The 24,988-nt window shown below is 31.5% G+C and overlaps 1 protein-coding gene across 18 annotated transcripts in view; it reads left to right on the forward strand.

Moving 5' to 3' along the window:
• Positions 1 to 24,988, forward strand: part of LOC139525523 (inactive tyrosine-protein kinase transmembrane receptor ROR1-like) — a 170,093-nt gene that overhangs the window by 112,042 nt on the left and 33,063 nt on the right. For 11 of the 18 annotated variants that reach the window (XM_071320948.1, XM_071320922.1, XM_071321012.1 and 8 more), the window contains 2 exons: positions 2,043 to 2,109; positions 3,595 to 3,627. In XM_071320948.1, coding sequence (XP_071177049.1) covers positions 2,043 to 2,109; positions 3,595 to 3,627 — 100 coding nt within the window. Of the gene's footprint in view, positions 1 to 2,042; positions 2,110 to 3,594; positions 3,628 to 19,949; positions 20,962 to 24,988 lie in introns of those variants that run through there. The other 7 variants (XM_071321004.1, XM_071321029.1, XM_071321049.1 and 4 more) reach the window with 2 other exon arrangements.

The raw sequence follows: 24,988 nt of genomic DNA on the forward strand, positions 1-24,988 counted from the left end.
CGTTTGAACTTATGTTGTTGAACTAAGATTCTTATCTATATTTTCTTATTTCTGACCTGAGTTAAACTTATATATCTATTCTCTTGAATTTGCTTTGAAAATGTTGCCCGCTGGGTAGAAAAAAATAAGCTATCAGTTTTCATTCTATTTGTAGTGGGTTAATGAATTTATAGCAAGAAAGATTCACAATAATTTTTTTTTTTTTTTTTTTTCTTTTTTTTCCTTAAATGTAAATAGGGTCACTATCTTCAATCAATTTTGATGGTTTTATTTGAAACACTACAAGCTTTGGTTTGTAATTTGGTATACTTCATTAGTCAATTAAATATAATTATAATGTTTTAATGTAGTTTTATGTTTTTTTGGTTAATCATAAGACTAATAGTCTTCTCTTTCATAGCCTCAGTATAATTTTTTTTAATTTTCTCTGAGCTCTTACATCACTTTCAGTTATTGAGCTGATAATTAGATTTTAAACCTTATAATTCTTGTACAAAGTGTTTGAATGTCAAGAAAAAACAGAAAGCCATTTCCAAACAATCAAACGTCTTAAGAATCAATAGGCTGACTCACTGTGTTGTAATTTTATGACTTGAATACACCTCTAAATGGTGGAATAATGAAGTCTCCCTGATAAAGGGATCCGATTAGTTTACTTTTCTCATTAGATTTACGAATAAAATTGCAAAAGCTTGCCAAATTTGGTTGCCATTCATGTCCTATTGTATTACATGCTATCAATCAATCTGTTTGTGTTTTCTTCTTTATAAGACCATAGATTTTAGAAGCAATATGGAAGGGATAATTTTATGTTCGTAAATCACAAGGCTTACCAAAGAAAAGACATAAGATAATTGCATTTAATTTCTTATTGATTCATACATCGTGGTTCTGTTGAAATATAAATGGCATTCTCCTAATAGAATCCAAAAATAGTGTCAAAAAAATCATTGTTGAAGATTGAAGTTACTTTCTGTAATCATTTCTAGGGGTTTGGTTAACATGGTTAATAGACAGTATCGTATTAAATCTACTTACACATTGCATGTGCTTCACCATTTTGAATTATGCTTTTTTTCAACTTTTCAATCTGTTAACCAAATCAGACTTTGAATCTGACACAAGATAATTAAGAACTGCATACAGATAAACTTTGATCAGATTTCTTCAAACATATCTAAATACTTGTGTAATGAGGCCTACGTAATGATTCATTATTAAACAAGACATATGAACTAACAAAAAGCTTCGCTGCTTGACATAACTATTACAGGGTTAAGATTTTTTGGGAGTCGATCAATGTACGAGATATGTGAGACATAATCAGATGCATATAAAGAACTCATTAGCAAACATAATTATGTCTCTGAATAGCTTCTCTCAAAAATGTGTGAACATTGTTTGAAGATAGTTATTTTGTTGTTAGCATCTTACTGAGTCTACAAATAACATCAAGAGTTATGTCCCTTGGAAAGGTTGAATGACTTAACCTGGCGATGATAAGCATATCTTTGATTTGTTTTAAGATGTCTTCTGTAAATAACAGCCTGTTGAAAGATATGCTAGTCATACTCAAGTACAACATTATATAGTGTCTCATTTAGTTAAAAAAGAGGCATGTTTTTTTTATAGATCCACTCAGTGTTTTCTAATTTTTTTTATAAGGTGCACTTTAGATCTCATGATATAAGTATTTAGTAAGCAATAAGTATTTGATGTAAGCTTGCTTGACTTTAGGACCTGGGAAAACTTGAGAGAAAAAAAATTGTAACAGGGAATGTTTCAAAGACAAAGAGACCTTGATGACCAAACAAAAGAGCAGAAAACAACCCATGGCCATCAATGGGTCTTTAAGCAGACAAAAAAAAACCAGCACCCAGAGATTATATCTTTTTGTTTATTTGAAAATATTATAAATATTCTATTGCCTATTTAAAATACAGATGAATGAAATTTCATTAAAAACTAATTTCTCTTTTTTTCAGTATATGATTGTTGTTGTATAACATTTCCTTAACCTCAATTTTTTAAATTTTTTTCAGTATATGGTCAGATGGAAAAAAGGGCTGATATCAGTGATGAATCCTACAGACAAACTGACAGCTCACAGTAAGTCATATACTTATTTATTGTACGCTCTTTACCGTTTCAGTGAGAGAAAAAAAATGTTGAAATTTTAGGCTGAGATGATAGATTATAGTCTGACTGCTCATAAAAAGACCAGTCATAAAACTTTGCTCAGTGCTCGGAGCACAAAAATCATGCTCGAAACATGAAATCAAGCATTTTGATTGGTTGATTCTCGAGTCTGAGTACAAAAATAGTGCTCGAAAGAATGCTGTCTTGCTGACAACCCATACAATATCTAAACCAAACTTGAATGTTCTCCATGAAAAGAACAATGATTCTTTGGTTAGCAGGTCTAAGGACTAGGTCACAATGCCTAGAAAATCTAGGAATGTTTAGTTTAGTTAAAATGTTTTATATACATTCAATGTTTGAGGATAATAGAACTGGCATCTTTCATTGATAGTGCAATACTTAGATTTTATCAGGTAAGAAATATCTAGATGCAAAGAGTTTCACTCTTCTCCAAATCAAATTAAACTTTAGATTTTTATCTTCAACTTTCTAAAAAATCAAACTAATTTATGAAATTGATCAAAGATCTTGTTTTTTGGTTCTGTCACAGCACAGCATGATATCTAGCATTATGTAACAAAAAGGGTAATGGTTAGTACTGCATGGAACTGCAGCACGTAGTCATAGAAGAGTTGAATAAGTGAATAATACAACTGTATTTTATTTTACACAGTACTATATCCTGGACACAGTTATATTCTGCAACTATAGGCAATATATGTGCATTGTCCAAAAAATATAAAATTTATTTGTACAATCTTAATATTTCAAACACTATGTACATATATTGTATTTATCTTGTAATTTCCTCCCAGTACTTTAAGATGTAGTAAAATCATATGTTTGTCTCTGATTTTTCAAAGAAATCGACTTAGTTTAGACGTGAACGGCCAAGAGGACTCCAAAATAAACTGTTATGCCAAAAGAAATATCCACAATTCCACTTGCTTATCATGAAAGCAGGGTGAACATGAGACTTTATTATTACAAGTAAAAGGTGGAGTGGGTTTTGGCTTAATTCCCTTGTGCCCATTTCCCTGTTAATCTCGATTTTATATTGGCTAGAGAGAAATTGTTTGACAACAGTTTTCCCACATAACAACAGCATACATTCTGTAATTTCAAATCCTTACAATGAGCTTCCTGTTCAATAGATTCAGACATTTATCAATAATATTTGCATTAGATTTGTAACATAGATAAGTTATAAGTATAATTTAGAAGACAATATCTAAGCAGACTAGTGTAATATATTCTGTCAGCCATGATAAATAGTCACACTCTGGTCACAGACTTATTATTGAGGAAGATTGTCACCTATAATGTAATCTATAGAAAATAGATAATTGATTTCCAAGGAAGTCCCTGGCTGTTTATTAAATTGTCATACTGGTGCTATGACATACCACTATAATCACTAATTTTGTATTTTTGATATTATTGAAATTACAGCAAACTATCTATTGATCGATGGTCGAAGAACTTGTAAGTTGGTAGCTTGAATTGCTTCAATATCTTAAAGCTTTGTATTTAATCAGAAATAAATAGTCTTCGATTCTTTCATGCAGTAAACCTAGAGCTTGAACTTTTAAAGAAGAAAATGAGATCAAAACCTAATAGTCTTGCTTCATTCTCTTTTAATTCAGCCATAATAATTTGTACTTAAATATTTTACTGATTGGAAAGGAATGATTTTATCCCTAAAATGTTTTCCGTTTGATAATGACTTTGAACTTATACAAAACAGACTGAAATGTCGCATACATTTAAATCGAATGAATTTTGTTTGTTTTTAGCCAGAATCAATTTGAGAAACATAGTAAAATCATCTGATTGAGGATTAAACAAGCTATAATGAAGCTTTTTATATTGTAATGCATGACATTCTCCTGTCTCATGACATATAGTTTGATTACTTGTATTCCCAATCCTACTCTAAAACTTCTTCTATAAAAAAGGTATTTTGATGTTTATCACCCAGAAAAAAACAAAGCTTGAGGATAATTAAGGTTTGCGGTTATATTTATTCAGCTTTTTAAAATATTTTATAGCCATTTTAAGAATATTTACACAATTGGATATTTTCTCAAACTCATAAGATGTAGAAAAAATGAATTCCCTTGATGAAATACCATAGATATATGCTATGATTTTCCCTCTAGAGTCTTATCGTAATGAAATGGATCACCTGAACCAAGAGTAACACATAAATGCAATTGGTTTTAGCTAAGTAACGAAATGTAATTACGGAGGATTTCTGACGGATGTTTTCCTGAGATGACAAACATTGGCATCGTTGTATGCTGACATTAACTGTATGGATTAATGGCCTTATATGTATATTGGATCTGGAAGGAGTCTGTAGGGAGTAGAATAAAGGAATTGTGATGACAAAAATCTATCAAAGTTTATATACAATTATATATATTGACAGAAATGTCATAAACACATTATAACAACTTAACCCTGGTTTATATCATTACATTTGGTGGCAGGACTTGGTAAACTTCTAAATTCTCAAAAGATGTAGTAGACAAAGTTTTTGATGATGATTTTCAGATTGAAAAGATTATCGATGTAGGTAAACAGTAGTAACATATAAACTATTGTGCCTTCCTCCTACACATACAATGTATTGAACGCAAGCACATTTTTGGAAGGTTTTTGTCGAGCCTGCAACTTTTGTTGCAGAAAGCCAGACATAGGGAAAGTGTTTTGGCGGCGGCCGCAGCGATAGCTAGCTTCTTGAAAGCTTTATATTTTAGAAGGTGGAAGACCTGGATGCTTCATACTTTGTATATAGATGTTTCATGTTACGAAGTTTCCATCAGTCACATGTCCAATGTCCTTGACCTCATTTTCATGGTTCAGTGACCACTTGAAAAAAAAGTTCAGATTAAGTTTTGGTGGTCAAGTTTATATCTCAGACACTATAAGCAATAGGGCTAGTATATTCGGTGTATGGAAGGACTGTAAGGTGTACATGTCCAACTGGCAGGTGTCATTTGACCTTGGCCTCATTTTCATGGTTCAGTGGTTATAGTCAAGTTTTTGTGTTTTGATCTGTTTTTCTCATACTTTATGCAATAGGTCTACTATATTTGTTGTATGGAATGAGTTGTAAGGTGTATATGTCTGGCAGGCAGATGTTATCAGACCTTGACCTCAATTTCATGGTTCAGTGGTCAAAGTTAAGCTTTTGAGTTTTGGTCTTTTTATCTAATAATATATGCCATAGGTCAACTATATTTGGTGTATGGAAATTATTTATGATCTATATGTCGGTCGCACAGGTTTTATTTGACTGTGACCTCATTTTCACTGTTCATTGCGCAGTGTTAAGATTTTGTGTTTTGGTCTATTTTTCTTAAACTATAAGTAATAGGTCAACAATATTTGTTAAATGGAAGCATTGTTAGCTGTACATGTCTGCCTGGCATGGTTCATCTGACCTTGATCTCATTTTCATGGTTCATTTGATTAGTTATCTTGGTTAATATTAAGTTTATGTGACAGTTGTAATAAAGCTTTATGCTTAGGACTATCAACATAATATCAATGATTAGTAAAGAAGGCGAGACATTTCAGCGTGTGCACTCTTGTTGTTTTAGTAGCATGTTCACCATTTCCTCTAAAAGTGTGGTTGTTTGTCCACCTTGAGTGCTGAAGGTCATTGCTTCTTTTTACTGCTTAGTCAAATTAATATGGTCTGCATTCATGCTGTGAGTTGGATTTTGCATTTAGAATCACCAACAAAATATGAAATTAAAAGTTTCTAAGATATACAAATTCATGAATGGTTTGCTTTGATAAATTTATTCTATAACACAGGATGGCTAATCCTGCCCAACAAAAAGTTCAACCTTTCTTGACATAGTTAAAGTGTGTCTCCTCCATTTACTTCCTGGATACTTCCTAAGAACCTAGAGTATACTGATCTAATGTGTATAATGTTTTCATCAAAAAAGGAGCGATTCCGACCCTACAACCCAACCCCCTACTAGAGTATACTGATCTAATGTGTATAATGTTTTCATCAAAAAAGGAGGGATTCCGACCCTAGAACCCAACCCCCTAGAGTATACTGACCTAATGTGTATAATGTTTTCATCAAAAAAGGAGGGATTCTGACCCTAGAACCCAACTCCCTAGATTAGGCACTGTTTTAACAACCTAGATAAGTCTTTTAAAGTTTATTGTTAGTAATTTTGTGAAAATATTGCTTTTACCTGTGGCTACACCTATTTGGATGATTAAATAGATGTCTAGAAAATGGAAATAAATACCAATCTGAAGCATAACAGGAAGTCAGATTTCCTGAAAGTTTTTTTTTTCATTTAGACAAAAGTAAGATGTAAAACTTAAATTTCTTTGATTCATTAGTTTTGCGATCTAAGATTTTGGCAGGCATGTATTTTACCAATAAAAAGTTATTTTATTTCAATGATAAAATCAGATTTAAAGAAAATCTCTTTTAATATAAAAATGATTTTGAAAGAAAATCTCTATAGATATGAAAATAACAGGATGTGGTATGATTTGGGATGAGACATGGTTACAACTATTAGTCACCATTCAGACTTCAACAATGAGCAAAATCTATACCACATAATAATAGTAAGCTAAAAAAAAAAAAGCAAGCCACAGCAAGGCAAAAAAAATCTGAAGAATGGAAACAACAGGAACAAAATGTAATCAAAAATAAATATGGCAGAAAGTAACCAACAACAACCACTGATTTACAGGCTTCTGACTTAGGAAGGACACAGAACCATATTTTACTCCTTTTACAGACCAATTTCCAAAAATCAGGATAACAGACCAAAATTTCATTGAACCAAAAGACAGGTGTTATTGTAAATAAAATTGAACATATGAACAAGATATTAAAATTTTCAGATAATAAATTGCCCGTACCAGTGGTAACAATTTTGAAATAAATTGTTTTTGTATTATATGAAATTACAAATGTATATCCTGTGTGGCGACCACATTTGAAATAACTTTAGAATAATTACCCATCATTTGAAATTCCATTTGCTGACAAGCTTCAGTTGTCTCTTCTTAATCCTACAAAGTCTTATAATATCATACTATTGACTTTTTCAATGAAACCGTGATAAGCTTAATTTTGCAAAAGGAAAAAAAGTGAATTTAATTGTATGAATTTTCTGTTCATTATATTGTATTAATGTTTCTAGGTGATCATTATTTGCAGAATGTTTTTAGCTTGATTAATTCAAATGTCACAAACTAACATTGTGTGAAAATTTTAGTCTTAAAACTGGTGATTTGTACAAACAGGTGAAGTAGAACTTGTTACATGATTTCTTGTGACAACTAATTGCTATTTCCTGATCACTGAAACAAAGATATAATAAGACATGGTTCAAAGCAGCGAGTATTGATCTACTTCATTGTAAGTCAGGATCAAATTCCTTTGCTTGATCCATACTTAAGGTGTGGAGAATCACATACATCACTATCTTGTTTTCATGCAATTAAAACCTGATCCTGGAAAATCTGGTCTTGTAAAATCTAAACTTGTTGCTGCAACAAATTAAATTTTTTTTTGCTTATAAATTGGAATCCATAGCAACAGTAAATTCTGGAGACAAAAAGTTTAATTCTTATTTGAAATTGAATCAAGATTTTCATAAGCTTGGATAAAATCAATGCTATTTAACTGCGTGATGACAGAAATAATTACCGCCAAAGAACAATGAAGAGCATCAATTATTAAACGCTGGAGATATTAATAGATTTAAATATCATACCTAGCAGCGGAATGTTTGTATAGTGAACTGATTCCTGATTGTCCTTATGTGACTTTCATATGATCATATGATCCCTCAAAGCTTCTTTATATTAATTCTCAAATGGTACCCAGTTTATTAAGTACTCTTGAATTGACATTATCTGATGATATTATTTCCTGAAGGTCATCAAGTTGACATTAGGCAAACATTACATTGGAAGGTAGAAAATCAGAAATTATATTTGAAGGTTTCTCTGTGGATACCAGTTGACTTTTATCAAGATATGATATTGGAACCTTCAGTTCACATTTGCGTAGGTTCAAGAAAGGCCCTACATATCAATTTTTTTTAAATCAGGCCAAAATAACTCAAAATTCACTTAGTAATAGTTCTGATATTAGTATTGATACAAAAGAAATTCTTTTTCAGACTTCACCTTATAAATTTCAAAATAATGCAGTTGATGTATTGCTTGTGTAAGAACTTCAGTATGATCCTGAGTGTATGTAGGGCATCAATATTAAAATTGGCACAATATAGTTACTGAACATTTTGGATCATTGGTTGTCGCCACAGTTTTTCTAAAGCTTTGTTGTCTGAAAAAAAGGAAACAAAAAAACTAATTTTAACATTGTGCTCATGTTTGGAGCCCATTGTGTACAATTATGAAGAGATGTGTTTTACCTTGCATTACGACTTTTGAAATAGACTGATTTATATATTGTGGTATGAAATTTCAATTGCTTTAACATTTTAAAAGTGTTGGGTTTTTTTTATGAATGACTAGAAAGAAGATTAACTACGTATTAAATGATTTTGGGTTATATGGAATCAATTTTAATGGCAGATCAGGGGTTCTGTTTGTCCACTTTATTCAGAACATGTGGTTAAAAACCTGTCCATAGCATGTATGCATTTTCTGTGTCATACTCATTGCTGTATCAAATTTAATGAAATGTAATGTACTCTGAAACAATACCAAAAATACTGAAAACCAGGTCATCTATTACGACATACATTGGAGACAAAAAGCTATGAAACACAACAAATTGCAATAGAAAATCACTCAGATTTCAAGAGAAAACATATTGCTTTTTCACTAATTAAAATTTAGACAGAACAGAAATTAATACTTCGTAAAACATTGAAGGTATTATAGAAATCCAAAATTAAACATTTGGTTGCAATATGTCAGAGATATTGAAAACTGTGCACATATTGATATTGTTTTAGGGGAGTAAATTAATAGGATCATACATAATAAAAATCAGTTATTGAACTGTTTTATAGTACTGCATATTTACATAGGAATATTTAACCATTTACATAGGATATTTTTAATCGTGCCATTTTCCATCAACCTGGTTTTCAGTTAGAGCTTATCCATGGTAGATGAAATTGGGTAAATTTATGTGCCTAAACAATATTTGACTTGTCAAGAGGATTTTCTTCCAGATTTTAGTAGGTGAAAAAGGGTAATTTCATCTGGCGCCAAAATTTCAAAGTAAAAAAGCCTAATGTTCAGTACTTTTATTGCAACACTTTTTTAGACACTATACTAAATTATAATTAAGTTTTCTATTTTTGAGCAACTGTGATTTGAACTAGTTTTGCCATTTCATCACATACTATGCATTTTATTCTGTGATATTGCTGTTATAACTCTCTCCCAGTCATAAAACTTCTTCCTTAGACAATGTATCTGGAGACTTTGAGTCACTAATTTTCTCCACATATTGAAAATAATGGTGCAAACTAAGACATAAAATCTTCTGATGAATGGCATTATGTCAGTTGTAATTAGAGGTAATCCTGCAGTTCCTGGAATAAAATTCACTCTGTATTTACTTTAAATTGTCTGGACACCTCATATATTATGTTAACACTAACCAGCCTGATGGGAGAGTGTCATACATGCTACAGAAAACATACCAGCATCAGCTGAAAATGTTAACTAACGTAGATCTATAGCAATGCTTATCTTAAATAAAGGCACTATATAACATTTGTAAATTATAATTAAAGAAAGGAAGATTTCAAGTCAGTCTCAGATGGGAGAGTGTCGTACATCCTACATAAAACATGACAGCATCAGCTGAAAATGTTAACTAACGTAGTAGTGACTCTTCAGCTTTTACCAGTTTAACAGAAGATGATTATGGACCTGACATAGATCTATAGCAATGCTTATCTAGAATAAAGGCACTATATTACATTTATAAATTATAATTATAGAAAGGAATATTTCAAGTCAGTCACGACAGACTACCATAAGCTCTTTAGGAATTAAAATCACAGACAAAATGACCCAGATTATGATTGTTTTTGTAAATAGAATCTTTATCATAGTTATTAAAGTGTCAGTCTCTAAAATCTTGTCTCAAAAACATTTTAATTATATCTTTTTGTTAAATAGTTTCTTAGGAATCATTAAACAAAAATGCTGATAAACTAAAGCTTTTGGATTTGTATGGCAGAATGATTTCATTAAATCATGAACGTGTCTATAAAGTGTTGGTACAAAAATGTATTTCAGGAATTGATATCTATGGTTGCTAAGTAGTAGCAGTTTGTTTACGACTCTATTGTGCTCTAATTAACAAATTAATTAGGTCTGTTCATTAATGGGAGACTGTCTGCATGCAATGTTGATAAAATAAGTTTACCACAGAATTACAATAATTTCTTTTTGTTATCTTTTTTTGAAATCTTACTTGCTATAACCATTTACAATCTTTTTTCCATTCTCCATTTTAATGCCAACACTCTTTAAAATAAAAGTGGAATTAAATTAAAGATAATTTGAGTTGAACAGAAATAGTCAAATAGTCAAAGCAGAACAGATTGTTAGTGATTTTGAAGTATATTGCACTGGAAAAAAGGGGGGACATCACAATTTGAAGAGCTGCATGTATCCATTGTAGTCTTGGACAGCACGATGTACCACTTGACAAACATATTTTTGGACAGCACCTGATGAAATGTGCCCTTGACCAAGATATAATTGGACAACACCACGTACACCTTGACCAATATATTATTGGACAGCACCAGTACACCTTGATCAATATGTTTTTGGACAGCACCATGTACAACTTGACCAATATATTATTGGACAGCACCTTGACCAATATATTTTTGGACAGCACCATGTACAACTTGACCAATATATTATTGGACAGCACCTTGACCAATATGTTTTTGGGCAGCACCTTGACCAATATGTTTTTGGGCAGCACCATGTACAACTTGACCAATATATTATTGGACAGCACCTTGACCAATATGTTTTTGGGCAGCACCATGTACACCTTGACCAATATGTTTTTGGGCAGCACCATGTACAACTTGACCAATATGTTTTTGCACAGCACCATGTACACCTTGACCAATATGTTTTTGCACAGCACCATGTACACCTTGACCAATATGTTTTTGCACAGCACCATGTACACCTTGACCAATATGTTTTGGGCAGCACCATGTACACCTTGACCAATATGTTTTTGGGCAGCACCATGTACACCTTGACCAATATGTTTTTGGGCAGCACCATGTACACCTTGACCAATATGTTTTTGGGCAGCACCATGTACACCTTGACCAATATGTTTTTGCACAGCACCATGTACACCTTGACCAATATGTTTTTGGGCAGCACCATGTACACCTTGACCAATATGTTTTTGGGCAGCACCATGTACACCTTGACCAATATGTTATTGGACAGCACCTTGACCAATATGTTTTTGGGCAGCACCATGTACACCTTGACCAATATGTTTTTGCACAGCACCATGTACACCTTGACCAATATGTTTTTGGGCAGCACCATGTACACCTTGACCAATATGTTTTTGGGCAGCACCATGTACACCTTGACCAATATGTTTTTGCACAGCACCATGTACACCTTGACCAATATGTTTTTGGACAGCACCATGTACACCTTGACCAATATGTTTTTGGGCAGCACCATGTACACCTTGACCAATATGTTTTTGCACAGCACCAGTACACCTTGACCAATATGTTTTTGCACAGCACCATGTACACCTTGACCAATATGTTTTTGCACAGCACCAGTACACCTTGACCAATATGTTTTTGCACAGCACCAGTACACCTTGACCAATATGTTTTTGCACAGCACCAGTACACCTTGACCAATATGTTTTTGGGCAGCACCATGTACACCTTGACCAATATGTTTTTGGGCAGCACCATGTACACCTTGACCAATATGTTTTTGGGCAGCACCATGTACACCTTGACCAATATGTTTTTGGACAGCACCATGTACACCTTGACCAATATGTTTTTGGACAGCACCATGTACACCTTGACCAATATGTTTTTGCACAGCACCATGTACACCTTGACCAATATGTTTTTTGGCAGCACCATGTACACCTTGACCAATATGTTTTTGCACAGCACCAGTACACCTTGACCAATATGTTTTTGGGCAGCACCATGTACAACTTGACCAATATGTTTTTGCACAGCACCAGTACACCTTGACCAATATGTTTTTGCACAGCACCATGTACACCTTGACCAATATGTTTTTGGGCAGCACCATGTACACCTTGACCAATATGTTTTTGGGCAGCACCATGTACACCTTGACCAATATGTTATTGGACAGCACCTTGACCAATATGTTTTTTGGCAGCACCATGTACACCTTGACCAATATGTTTTTGCACAGCACCATGTACACCTTGACCAATATGTTATTGGACAGCACCATGTACACCTTGACCAATATGTTATTGGACAGCACCTTGACCAATATGTTTTTGGGCAGCACCATGTACAACTTGACCAATATGTTATTGGACAGCACCTTGACCAATATGTTTTTGGGCAGCACCATGTACACCTTGACCAATATGTTTTTGCACAGCACCATGTACACCTTGACCAATATGTTTTTGGGCAGCACCATGTACACCTTGACCAATATGTTTTTGCACAGCACCAGTACACCTTGACCAATATGTTTTTGGGCAGCACCATGTACAACTTGACCAATATGTTTTTGCACAGCACCATGTACAACTTGACCAATATATTATTTGACAGCACCATGTACAACTTGACCAATATATTATTTGACAGCACCATGACCAATATCTTTTTGGAAAGCACCATGTACCATTTTACAAACATATTTTTTGGACAGCAACATTACCACTTCTTAAACATATTTGAGATCTCACCAAACAGACATTTGTTTGCACCTGTCCTCTAGTCAGGAACCTAATGTTCAGTAGTTTTTTGTTTGTTGATGTGGGTCATAAGTGTTTCTTGTGTCACAATTTTTATATAGATTAGACTGTTGGTTTTCTTTTTAAATGGTTTTACACTAGTCCTTTTTGGGGCACTTTATAGCTTGCTGTTTGTTGTGAGCCAAGGTTCCGTGTTGAAGACCATACTTTGTCCTATATTGGTTTTTCTTTTACAAATTTTGACTTGGATGGAGAGTTGTCTCATTGGCACTTACCACATCTTCTTATATCAATAAAAGACTGCCACATTTTTGCGCCTGCCCCAAGTTGGGAGCCTCTGTCCTCTAATGTAGTCTTGAATGTTTTTAAATATAGTTCATTTATATGGAGTTTGATGTGACAGTCATTTTCATTGAACTAGTACACTTTTGGTTTATTGGCCAGCTGAATGTCAGCCTCTGGGTGCATGATTTTCTTTGTGTGTTGAAGACCCATTGGTTGCATTTGGCTGCTTTATCTGCTCTTTAGTCTGGTTGTTGTCTCTTTTGACACATTGCCTATTTCCATTCTCAATTTTATTTTGGACAGTACTTATAATGTACAACTTGACATGGTGAAGTAGACTGAGTCGGCCACACACATTACATTGATTAAAACAAATCATATTCTATATGTAATGACATAGGAAGTACTTACAAAGTTTATGTCCTTGATTAGATAGGGCTTCACTGTAGATCAAAGTTAATTCATCATTACAAATCATCAGAGTTTGATCAAGTTTCCATTCAGGAAATTAATTTAATGATGGCATTAACATAGTGGGTTGTAATATCTGTATAGTTTCTCTCCTACTCAAGAAAGTTTAGTCAGTTTTGTACCAGTAAGAGAATTATATATTAAAGATATAAATTTTGATATTAATTGCTAATTTCAACATCATTTGAACTCTGGTAGAGGGTTGTCTTATAGGCAATTATACCACATCTTTTTATTTTTTATCTACCAGTACAATATCAATACACCTGCTTATTCTTAGTTGTACAAACTCTCAAATTTCTGACCAGTTGATCAGTTTGAAGGAAGGACCTTACTAAAACTGGAAACAAGTTTTAGTCATTAGGGATGGTGAAAGGAATTCTTAGAGTCTAGCTATTGCTCTAGCTATTGCATTTGCATGCTAAACAAAATTAAGAATATGAAATGCACAAGACCATCGACAATAAGCACAGCCACATCGCTAATGCCTCGTTCACACAGACATTTAATTCTAATTGAATTCGAATCGAATGCGAACGAATTCGCTAATCGTGTTCACACACTCTTCTTTTTTAATTTGAATTGATTCGAATTAGAAATATGTTTTTGTTAATACGAATTAAAAGTTAACGTCGTTTGGACAGTAAAGCGAAATTGACACGCATTGTAATTCGAATTAGAATTGACGTTAGGACGTAAAACGTTTCAAATGCGAATTAAACTAATTCGAATTAGTTAATGCGAATCGAATTCTAATTACGTGTGAACTCAGCATAATATTGTGTTTTTTTATTGAAAACTTTTGTGCATTCTAAAACTGCACAGCATATTAGAATTTTTATTTTACCTTGACATTAATATAAAGATAAGAATATGTGGCATGATTGCCAATGGGACAACTTAATTCCACCAAAGTCAAATGACATGCTAGATCTAAATATGGACTAATGGTATTTTAAAGGGTTTTCACCGTGTTTCTTGCCATTTGTATTTGATAATTGTATAAATAAACCAATTTATCAAGACGTTTCGGCCATTGGCCTTCTTCAGTTCTTTATTTTTCCTCTCAACTACATGGCTGACATTTTGTTTTCAATCATTTTATTTTGTATTTGACTCAATGTCACTGGATGAAAAGCCATGTTTCTGTTACATGTAATAATTTTGTATGTCTTTTCATTTAATTTCTGTACCTTCATACTTTGACAACTATAATGAAATAGCCGAATATTTTGTAATTATGATTTATCTAAATGACGTACTATGAGGCATGGTTTCAGTCAGAATCGCATTATAGGAAGTTTACTAAGATTAACATTGATAACAGCCTTTTAATTTTCTGAAGTAATAAAAAAACTGTCAGAGCTCACTTAGCAAAATATTTATTAATAATTTTTGCTGCTTTGGTTTTAAAAATAAATGAGTTGTAGATAGATGGATTTGAATACTTGTTTCAGTTATTGCTTTGAATTGATTGACCTGTTTGACAATATCAGAATCAAATTATTCTGTTTAAATTGCGCAATAATATACCATAAGATTCCTTGTTATTTGATATTTACTAGGATATACATTAAAATCTGAGATTAGAATGGAAATAGTCCGTCATTAAATGTTCGCTTGAATAAAGATTTCACTGATTTTTCTGCTGGAATGAATAATTTGCTTTCTTGTTTTTTTTATATTCGATTGTTTTCTGCATTAAACCAAATTTTCTGTGTAAGTCATTTCTAATTGAAGTCCAGTTATTTTATTTAGCTTTGATTGCATTACTTATAAAAAAAACTGGAAATTTTCAGTCCGCAAATTTGTGTGGTAAATGGTATTTGTAATGTTTATAACAGATTCCATTTTAGTGTAAATAGCTTTCACCTATTGTTTTATTTTTTTTTTTAATATAGATTCTTTTTCAGGGTAGGTGCTTATGCCCCGGTTCTCTCATTGGTACTCATACCGTATCTTTATATATCTATCTGATATACTCTTGGATCAATGTTTTGAAAAATTGTCTTTTGATTTTTATGTTGTTGGGTTGCTGTCTCATCTCCTTCTATTCATTTGTTCCTTTTTGGTTTATTTTACATTATTACTAGTTTCTGACATCCAAAAACAACTTCGATATTACATTGGCATTACATGATTAAGGTTATTCATTTATTTTCAAAAAAATAGACATATCTGCCAACTTTCATGATTTAGGTGTGAACTAAATGATTGTGACCATTTTTCATGATTGCTTGATCATGATTGTGTAAAAAACTCTAAAACACTACTTTAGCTTGGATAACTTCTGTAATAATCCATTTTTGCATTGTATTAACCTTCAATTAATTCTTACATAATACTGCGAAATGAGGTTTTTACTTCACTTGGCGACTTGGCTAAAACATTTGTACAGGTTATTCTTGAAAGCACAAACAAATTGCTATTTAATGGTCCACAATTTTTCATAATGAGAAAAAGATCTTTATGTACTTTTATTGATGAAAACCCTAGTGAGATTGCATTGCATTCCTGTGCTTTACATATGCTTGTATTAATTTGATTCAGCTCTTCATTATCAGAACATTTGTGAAGTCCCAATCCACCAATGAAACAGTAGGTTTACAACTATTATCTAGACTGGTATCTTTCTCACAGCAGTAGGTTTCAGATACCAGTTGTCATTGTTAGAGGTTTATCCAATTTTAATGATGATTGTAATACATCTAAGCTTTTTGTTGATGACAATGCACTAACAAGATAATGTAAGAGTACAGCAAAGGCCCAAACAATTGAGAGTGCAGGAAACAAATATTATAACCATACAAGGGTTGTTCTCAAAGAATAAAGTAGGAACTTTATGCTTCAACCTTGTGTTAACACCTAGCTTACACTTATAAACTTAGACTTTCTTTGCTTGTACAGTACTTTTAACTGGTCTGAATATAGGCGGCATTTTTTTCTCTTATCGTTAGACCTGTCGATGAAATAAAACATCTTTCTCAAATCACATTGAGTCTCTAGGAATATGATACAAAAATGCCACATTTTCATTGGCTATTTGTGAGGTCAGTGCTGACTAGAAGAGGCTATTTAATCACAATAATGCCCCAAAGACTTGTTTTTTATTATTTTGAAATTAAATAATCGGAATGGATATATCAAGCGATGTCCAGATGTCCAATTTTCCCTTGTAATGAATAGTAGATAAGTCTGAATATTTCATTATGTATATTGACACTTGAATAAATTTTCTCAAATTGCAAATATAAGAAGACTTTTTCATATAATTTACAAATATTTTAATTAGAAAGCATATTATGCATCTATTGTAATATATTTTTAAATGCAACAAGAGAAAATATTTTGTAATGTAATACATATTAAATAAAAAAATTCAATTTTTTTACTCTAAATATAGTAACTTCAGAAGTAATTCACACTTTTTCTCATTTGGCATTATTCTAATTTTTCATTTATAGCCAAGACTTAAATTACTGCATTCAAATTAAATATACTGAATTTAAAGAAAAATGTCCCCTTTTAACATTAATTGAAAAGAATATTTTGACATAAAACATTACTTTTTAAGCATTTAATAGATACTGAAAGGAAAATTTTGACATTAAACATTTACGTTTTGAATATTGCAAAAGTTTAAACTTAATTGAATATGACTAAGTAAAAAATTAAATTTCAAATAACTTAATGTGTTTGGAAAAAAATTATTAAAAAAAATGTTAAGAGATTCCAACTAAAATTTTTATAGTAATTTTTTTCTCGGCACAGTTTAACATTGAATTGGGCAGTTTTGAAAGTTCACTTGCCTCAATAAGGCAGCAGGAGGCTAAATAATTGTATGACATGTATTGTGTAGACCACTTCCCTGCCCACCCAGTTAGTACCTTAAAGAGAGAGGTAGAATAATTTAATTAGAATATAAATTGCCTCTGAATTATTCAATATCAAATGTCCATAATTTATACATTTATTTTTGACAGGTACAAATCTCGTTAAAGGGGTCGCTTTCATTTAATACCTGTAAATTTAGCCTATCTAAGCTAAAATAAACAACATCTTTTAGGTATAAACATAATCCATTGTTGAAGTTAATAAAGCACAAAATTCTATCAAAGGATGGGGAATATCAGATTAACTAGAAATACAACTTCATTATTAAAGGTGAAAATCCATAGTTAAAACCTTTTCTCTCCATTAAACATATACACTTTGTAATAGCAGATTTAAGGATTAGAGTTATTTTGGTGTTAATATAAAGAATATATTATTGTTTATTTTGACTTTGAAGTTTTATATTTAAGTGGGATGATAATGGACAAAGGATGAGAAGTGTTTGTTAAGGGAAATTAGACAAATTACTTTACAAATCTAAGAAAATAAATTCTGGAGACGGCTCATTAGCTTTTAAGACCATTTTGTTTCATGCTTCATTGTAAATGTTTTGACAAGAGTTATCCCTCATGAATTTTAATTTAATCTGTGAAAGTCGTTTTCCAGTGCAAAAAGAAAAAAAACACTTAAATTAATTTCTTCACCTTTATATGAAAATTAATGACCAAGATCAGAGGCTGATCAAGGATTAATAAGGACAGGGGTCACAAATGGCCATGATGGTTGAAATATTGATGAGCGTAACAGAGGGAGTGTGTAGGCCGTAGTTGCCCCTCCCTTGAATCCCCAACTGAAGATGTTGCAAAAGGTTGGGTCTGCTTGATAAGTATGTGCTGTTGCTTACAGATGGTATGGTTTTGTTGCAAACTGGCTTTATTTCTGAATTGTATTAGACTATCTAAGCTCGTATCACATATTTTTTTAAATATTTGGATGCTATGTATAATGTAACAGATTTTTTTTCTCACTTTTATTCATTAATAAGGTCTGTTTCAGCTGACATCTTAAGAAATTTCATTGACTACAAGATGACACACTTTTCCTATACCTTTCTTATGTTTCACATGCTTGTATGGATGTAAAGGTCTTTTAGCTTAAGTTGTCAAATCAGAGCGATTTGCAGAAATGGTGAAGTTCAAATGTTAAAACTGTAATATATTAATGTTGTTAAAGGGTCAGATATAAATGTAATGTGGTCTAACTGGAAGATAATATCATCAATTCTTGGAAACATGTCCTCAGCTCCATATTCCTTAAATAAGAAAAATGTGTTTTTAAGTTTATACATGTAATTTGTGACACAGGTTCATACATCAAATAAGGGAGATAAATTGTTTCACTTAAAAAAAATAAACGAGGGTAATGTTTTTTGAGGTTATGTGCATAATAAATCGTGGAAAATTGTATTTAAGTGTATACATCAAATAAGTGAGACAAAATTGTCAAGAGACATTGCTAAATATTGGAGCAATATAAATTCCAAGTTTCATAAAAGATTAGGTTGAAAATTACGAAGGTTCATCAATCAAATTGGGGAGAAAAATTTAAACTTTCAAACTCCAAATCAGAGAAAAAATTGCCGAGGTTCACGAATCAATACAAGGGGATTTTTTTAAAACTCTGATACCTTGACCATAATTGAACCATGATTTCTGTCAACTAAAGAATTCATCAATTTATAAATAAACATTTGTCAGAAGGATTGGGTTTCATTGTTGTATGAAAGTGCATATTTTATTCACAGGGAGCTGTCCTGAAATGTTGTAGTACTAGCTTGATCCCTTCTGTCGGTGTTATGAGGACTAATGGCTACATTATAACATTTATATAGGCCCTCTTCTTTTGTTGTCTTCTCAAAGTGTGCTGCATCTCAGCAACTGATTTCAATATTTCAAATATAAATTGTCATTTTATATAAATGTGTTGGAAGATAAATTAGACACAGATCATCTTTTATCTATTTAAGATAAGGATAATGAAATTAATAAGATGATAAATGTTAACATAGGTGGCGTCTGCATTTTTAGACCTATTTTATCTTTTTTTATTAGGAAGATTTATAATTAATAACTTGTCAGTGTGTAAGGCGGTATCATTGTATTTGAAACGTTCGTTAAAGAATTTGTATTTAACACTTGTATTGTACAAAGACTATCATAATATTATTTTCTTTTCTTGAATTACAAGTAGGATCTAGAATTACCACTTTTCTGTATAAACTTTGTGCCAAAGTCTATTTAATAATTACATCTGTGACAAACACAGTTGGATTTATTTTATTGACAGAAATTTACATAGTACTTTAGCATGAAAGTTGTTCACAGTTTGTTCAGGTCCTCCACTTTGTCAATTTGGGATTAACGCCTCAGCTAAACTGATGGAAAAACAGTTTTTATGTGACTTTTAAACTAATTCCAGTTTTATGTGACTTAAAATCTATTTCCACTTTAATGTGATGTTTATGAAATTTCTTCCGTTTTGTGAAGAAATTGTGAAGATCTTGAATGTGTATTGATACAATTTGTGGTACTTTGTTAAGGATGAATTTATTGGACATGTATATAATGGTTCTACTAGCTATAAATGTCTGATTAACATTGGACAGAGGCCGAGTGTGATATAAGGTCAACATAAAAACATCAATACACCATTCTACCTACATCACTTGTACACTGTGTGTATAGGTAGTCGACAACGTTTTTTTATATCAATACTGGACATGTTTATACTTTACTAACTGATTATTGTTGAGTGATTATCAAAATGGTAGAAAATTTCAAGTTTGTGATTAGATAAAAAAAATGTTGTATTTTTGACCAACTGGTAGTGTAGATAAATCACAGTAAATCATGACCACTAAGTGAAACAAGCACCTGTTTTTTCCAGAGCTTTATTTCACTTTCTGTCATATGGAATTTTTAATTTGTTCTTACAGTCAGACTTGGAGGATATAATTTATATTTCTTGTGATTTTTTGCAATTCTTGTACAGAACATTTTGGATATTGAATTGCTTCATTATGTAAATTGGTTCTTTGTGTGCTAAGGGGGTTTTGCAATGGCAAAAAACGACAAGGAGTCGGGTAGAAGACATCATAGGAAAAACAAGATGAGGAATAATAAGAAAAAGAAAAATGATGCATGGGAAACTGATATTCATCGTCTTAATTTGGGGTAAGTTTTCAAATTCATAATGAAAAGTTTTGTTGCAAATTGTTTTATTTTTTAAAGGGAAAAAAGTTTTTCGCTTAATTTGGAATTTCATTTCTTTTCGCTACAAGCTAAAATTCTGCTTCTGGTTTTGAAAGTTTGATAGAATTGTTTTTTTTAATTCAAAACCTTTGAATAAAAAAAAAATGAAAATAATAAAAAAAAAAATGTATATTTGTGGCTCCAAAGCCTCTCAGATTTTCTGTGATTGTACATTTATCACATTTCCCCATGTCTTGTTAGCAAAAGGCAATGTGGTAGGCATTTATCTTAAATTAAAATCAAATTATAAAAATGAAGTTGAAACAGTTTAGTGAGAATTTTATTATGACAGTTATGGGGTTTATTTAATTTTGAACCATGTGCAGATATCAATCTTCCAAATTTTTGCCAGTGATATTTTAAAAGCAATATTAAATTTCTGTGAGAAAAATCTGGATTATGCAATGATATGACAATTGATATATAGAAAAGGTTGTTTTCAATATAATTAATGGGAAAAGGTTAATCATCTTGGTTTAAGAATTAATTTGACCACCAATAGTCTATTCATTATCAGCAAAAAATGAAAAAAAATATAATCTAAGACCATTGTTTTTGTATTTATCTACCTGGTTGCCATAGGAATAAACGGTTTACATGCCACTTTCATCTATTTCTGAGCTAAGACAGCTTGTTTTGTAGATAAAAGAATGAAATTGACATTAGGTATTCTATTGTTCAAATATTCATGACAATTTCTCTTGGTTTGAGTGAACAATTCTATTAACTAGAACATTGTCTATCTATTCCCTAAATTAACTTCACTGTTTTAATGAATGCTATGTCATGTATGTTGAAGAATGCTGACTTTTATTCTTGGTCAATCGATTGAAAAATAATTTGTGTTTTTTTATATTGATTGATGGATAAGATTTTTCCGTATGTTGGCCATTTCAAACGGAAAGGTTTTTATTTTTTTCTATTGGTATATGAATATAAATCTCCAAGGAATGTTGATAAGGTTATTGTTTTTTCTCACTGCAGGAATCCTGCTTTTATGTTTTCATTTATAACATGAAAAATAATGGATGGGGTTCAGACTTAGGCTACTGTCCTTATAAAATGTAATTGAAGTTTTTCATACATTGTGTGTTAACATGAATTTACCTTTAAGTTCCGTAAAATGACAAGAAACAAACATTTTATTTTTGTGTCAACATGTTCTTTGTACCTGGTACATACACATTTTGGTTAAACTCAAAATTTCAAGTGAAAAAAACGCTGTCAAATTACTACAATAAGTAGTCTGTTTAAGAAGATTTTAAAAATGACAATTACATCATTTGAAAATCAAAAACTATCTGAGGTGTCCTACACCTCAGGATCTTAATATTGCATTGCGTAAAAAAATCGCAATATTTATTTTTTTATTAAAATGAATTGATGAACCAGAAGCTAGCTCTTGAAAATACTGATGTAAAGGTTACTTTTTTATGCCTCTATTTTGAATTTAAGTAAATATTTTTAAGTTTGAGATGAAGGACTTTTGAACAAAATTTTCCATCAGTTAACTACTGAATTTTTTGGGGGCATTCAACAAATAAATGTAGTTTCAGTACATAGTGCTCTGAAAACTCAAGGAAATTAAACAAGACAGATTACTATCATGAATCTATACAAAATAAGATATTATAATTCGTTAGAAGAAAAAAATCAAAGACGAACATGTAAATTTGCTGGGCATGTTAATTATGGGACAAGTAAGTAGATCGTTAGGTGTAACATATCGCATATACTGCATCATGTTGACATTGTTGAAAAGCGAGGACACAAATGCCGCCCTGAATAATTTGTTGGGTAGATATAGGGCTATAAGTAGATTTTATCAAATTATCTTGTGGATTAGCAGTATAGACTGTGATAAAGACATTGTGCCACAATATATGTACACAAAATAGTGATAAAGTAAACATGTATACATAGATAGCAATTGTTTGAGTAATCTTCTATTTGATATCTGATTATATTCAAATTATTTTAAAAGTGTTAAATATAGATAAGATATAAAACTGAAGTCTGTAGAGCTTTAATATTTTAATCTCACACATTTATTTAATTTTTTAAAGACTTCCTAAAATTGTGATAAAACCTTAGGTACACAATGCAGGAAGTTTTTATGACCTCATTGTTTTCCTTGTTCTTAGTCATTCTGAGAGGAAATTAAGTGTCTCTAACCCTTTCCTCCATTGATTTTTTTTTTTGCATATTTGATTCACATAAGGATTTTTCAATAAAATGCTAAAAATATGCTTTAATTTAATGCATTTCGAATAACAAATAATTCATCAAATAAATTAAAGTCGGATATTCCTACGATATTCCTTTACATATTGGATACAAATTTTATTAAGTCTACTGCAGACACTTTGTAGTCAAAGCGTTTCAACTGAGGTACTACATAGGCGTCAAAAGGCATCATTATGGAGTAAAGGGGGTGGCTTCAAAAGGCGTCACTATGGAGGAAAGGGTTCTCAAACATTGAATAATTTGTAGTTGAAATTGTTGTTGTCTGTTTGTGTGTATGACCGTTTCAAAATTTTGTAGTATGTTACTATTTAAAAATGTTAGATTTGTTAACTTCAGTTTAATGAAGCAATTGTTAATAAAGTGATGATGTTTTTGTTAATATTTTTAATGAAACATCTGTTATTAAAGTTATGATGTTCGTATAATAGTAAGCAAAGACATTTGAAACTTTGTGTGTGACGTTTGATCCTATAAAACCACCTATTCTATTGTGGTTTTAATGTTAGATATACAAAATATTTAAGATCACATATACAGACAGCATTTATCAAAATCTAGATTAAATCTGACTTCTACACTTGTCTAGTTAAAGGAGAAAAAAGTCATCATTTATATAAAGATCATCCCTGCTATTTTAAGAATTAATGCTCTTTTCTTCTTTTGGTTTTGATAATTATTACATCAACCAATGAAATCCTACCTCCAACTAAATACAACAAAATTCTATGATCCCTAAAAGGCTTTCATTCCCCACAGAGGGCACTGTGGTCATGGGGTACCAATAAAACAAGAGCGAGCATTTTCAGATCCTTGTATAAACTGAAACAATTTGAAACAGGATATGTATCAATCTATTTGGTATATGAAATGAAATGTTCATAGGCATATTTGTTATGAAAAGTTATGTTATATATATTTCCCCACCATCATACATCATAGCAGCATCATCTTGATGAATTAATTACTCCCCATTAAAGATACAAATTTTATGTTATACCCATAATCATGTTGACATGTATGGTCATAGTAATGGGAATTATATGTGGTCATTTGTCCACTCTCAGATTTGTCATAAAATATGTCCATTTGTAATGGTCATCATCAGAGTGTCAGTCAATTTGATATATTGTACATGTGGTCAGATTTGTCATTTTGAAGGTCTGTTATTTATAGAAATTGTAGTTCGATTTGTCAGCTGAAGATTTTAAGGATGTAAGGATATTTTTTTTCTAAATGGACCCAAGGACGTATAACTAACTGGACCTATTAAAAAAATAAAAAATATTATATGCAGAGTCAAATGGTAATCAAGTCAGAAAATCTGCCTACCAAATGATTCTTAGTTACAGATTTCCATTAAGTTAAACAACCTGTTTCAGACATAATGCAATTCACATTAATAAACAGCAAGGTCATCAGATAATGTGACAGTTTGACATTATAATTCAAAATAGCAGGTAAATGTTTTGCAAGAAACAGCTGAAACGCACATAATTGACATAAGTCCACTGTTACAAGTTAATATAAAAGTGGGGGAAAAAAATACCAGCAAAAAAATCAATGGCCATCTTTGATAGCAGATTGAAACGTATGTACACTCAATTTGTTTTATGACAAACTTGGCAAGGTATTTAGTACAATGTCATCCTTATCAGTTTATTAATGGGAAAATTTGAGGATGCTTGTTAAGTGACAGCAAATT

Source organism: Mytilus edulis, chromosome 1 (assembly GCF_963676685.1).
Source record: "Mytilus edulis chromosome 1, xbMytEdul2.2, whole genome shotgun sequence".
NCBI classification, from domain to species: domain Eukaryota; kingdom Metazoa; phylum Mollusca; class Bivalvia; order Mytilida; family Mytilidae; genus Mytilus; species Mytilus edulis.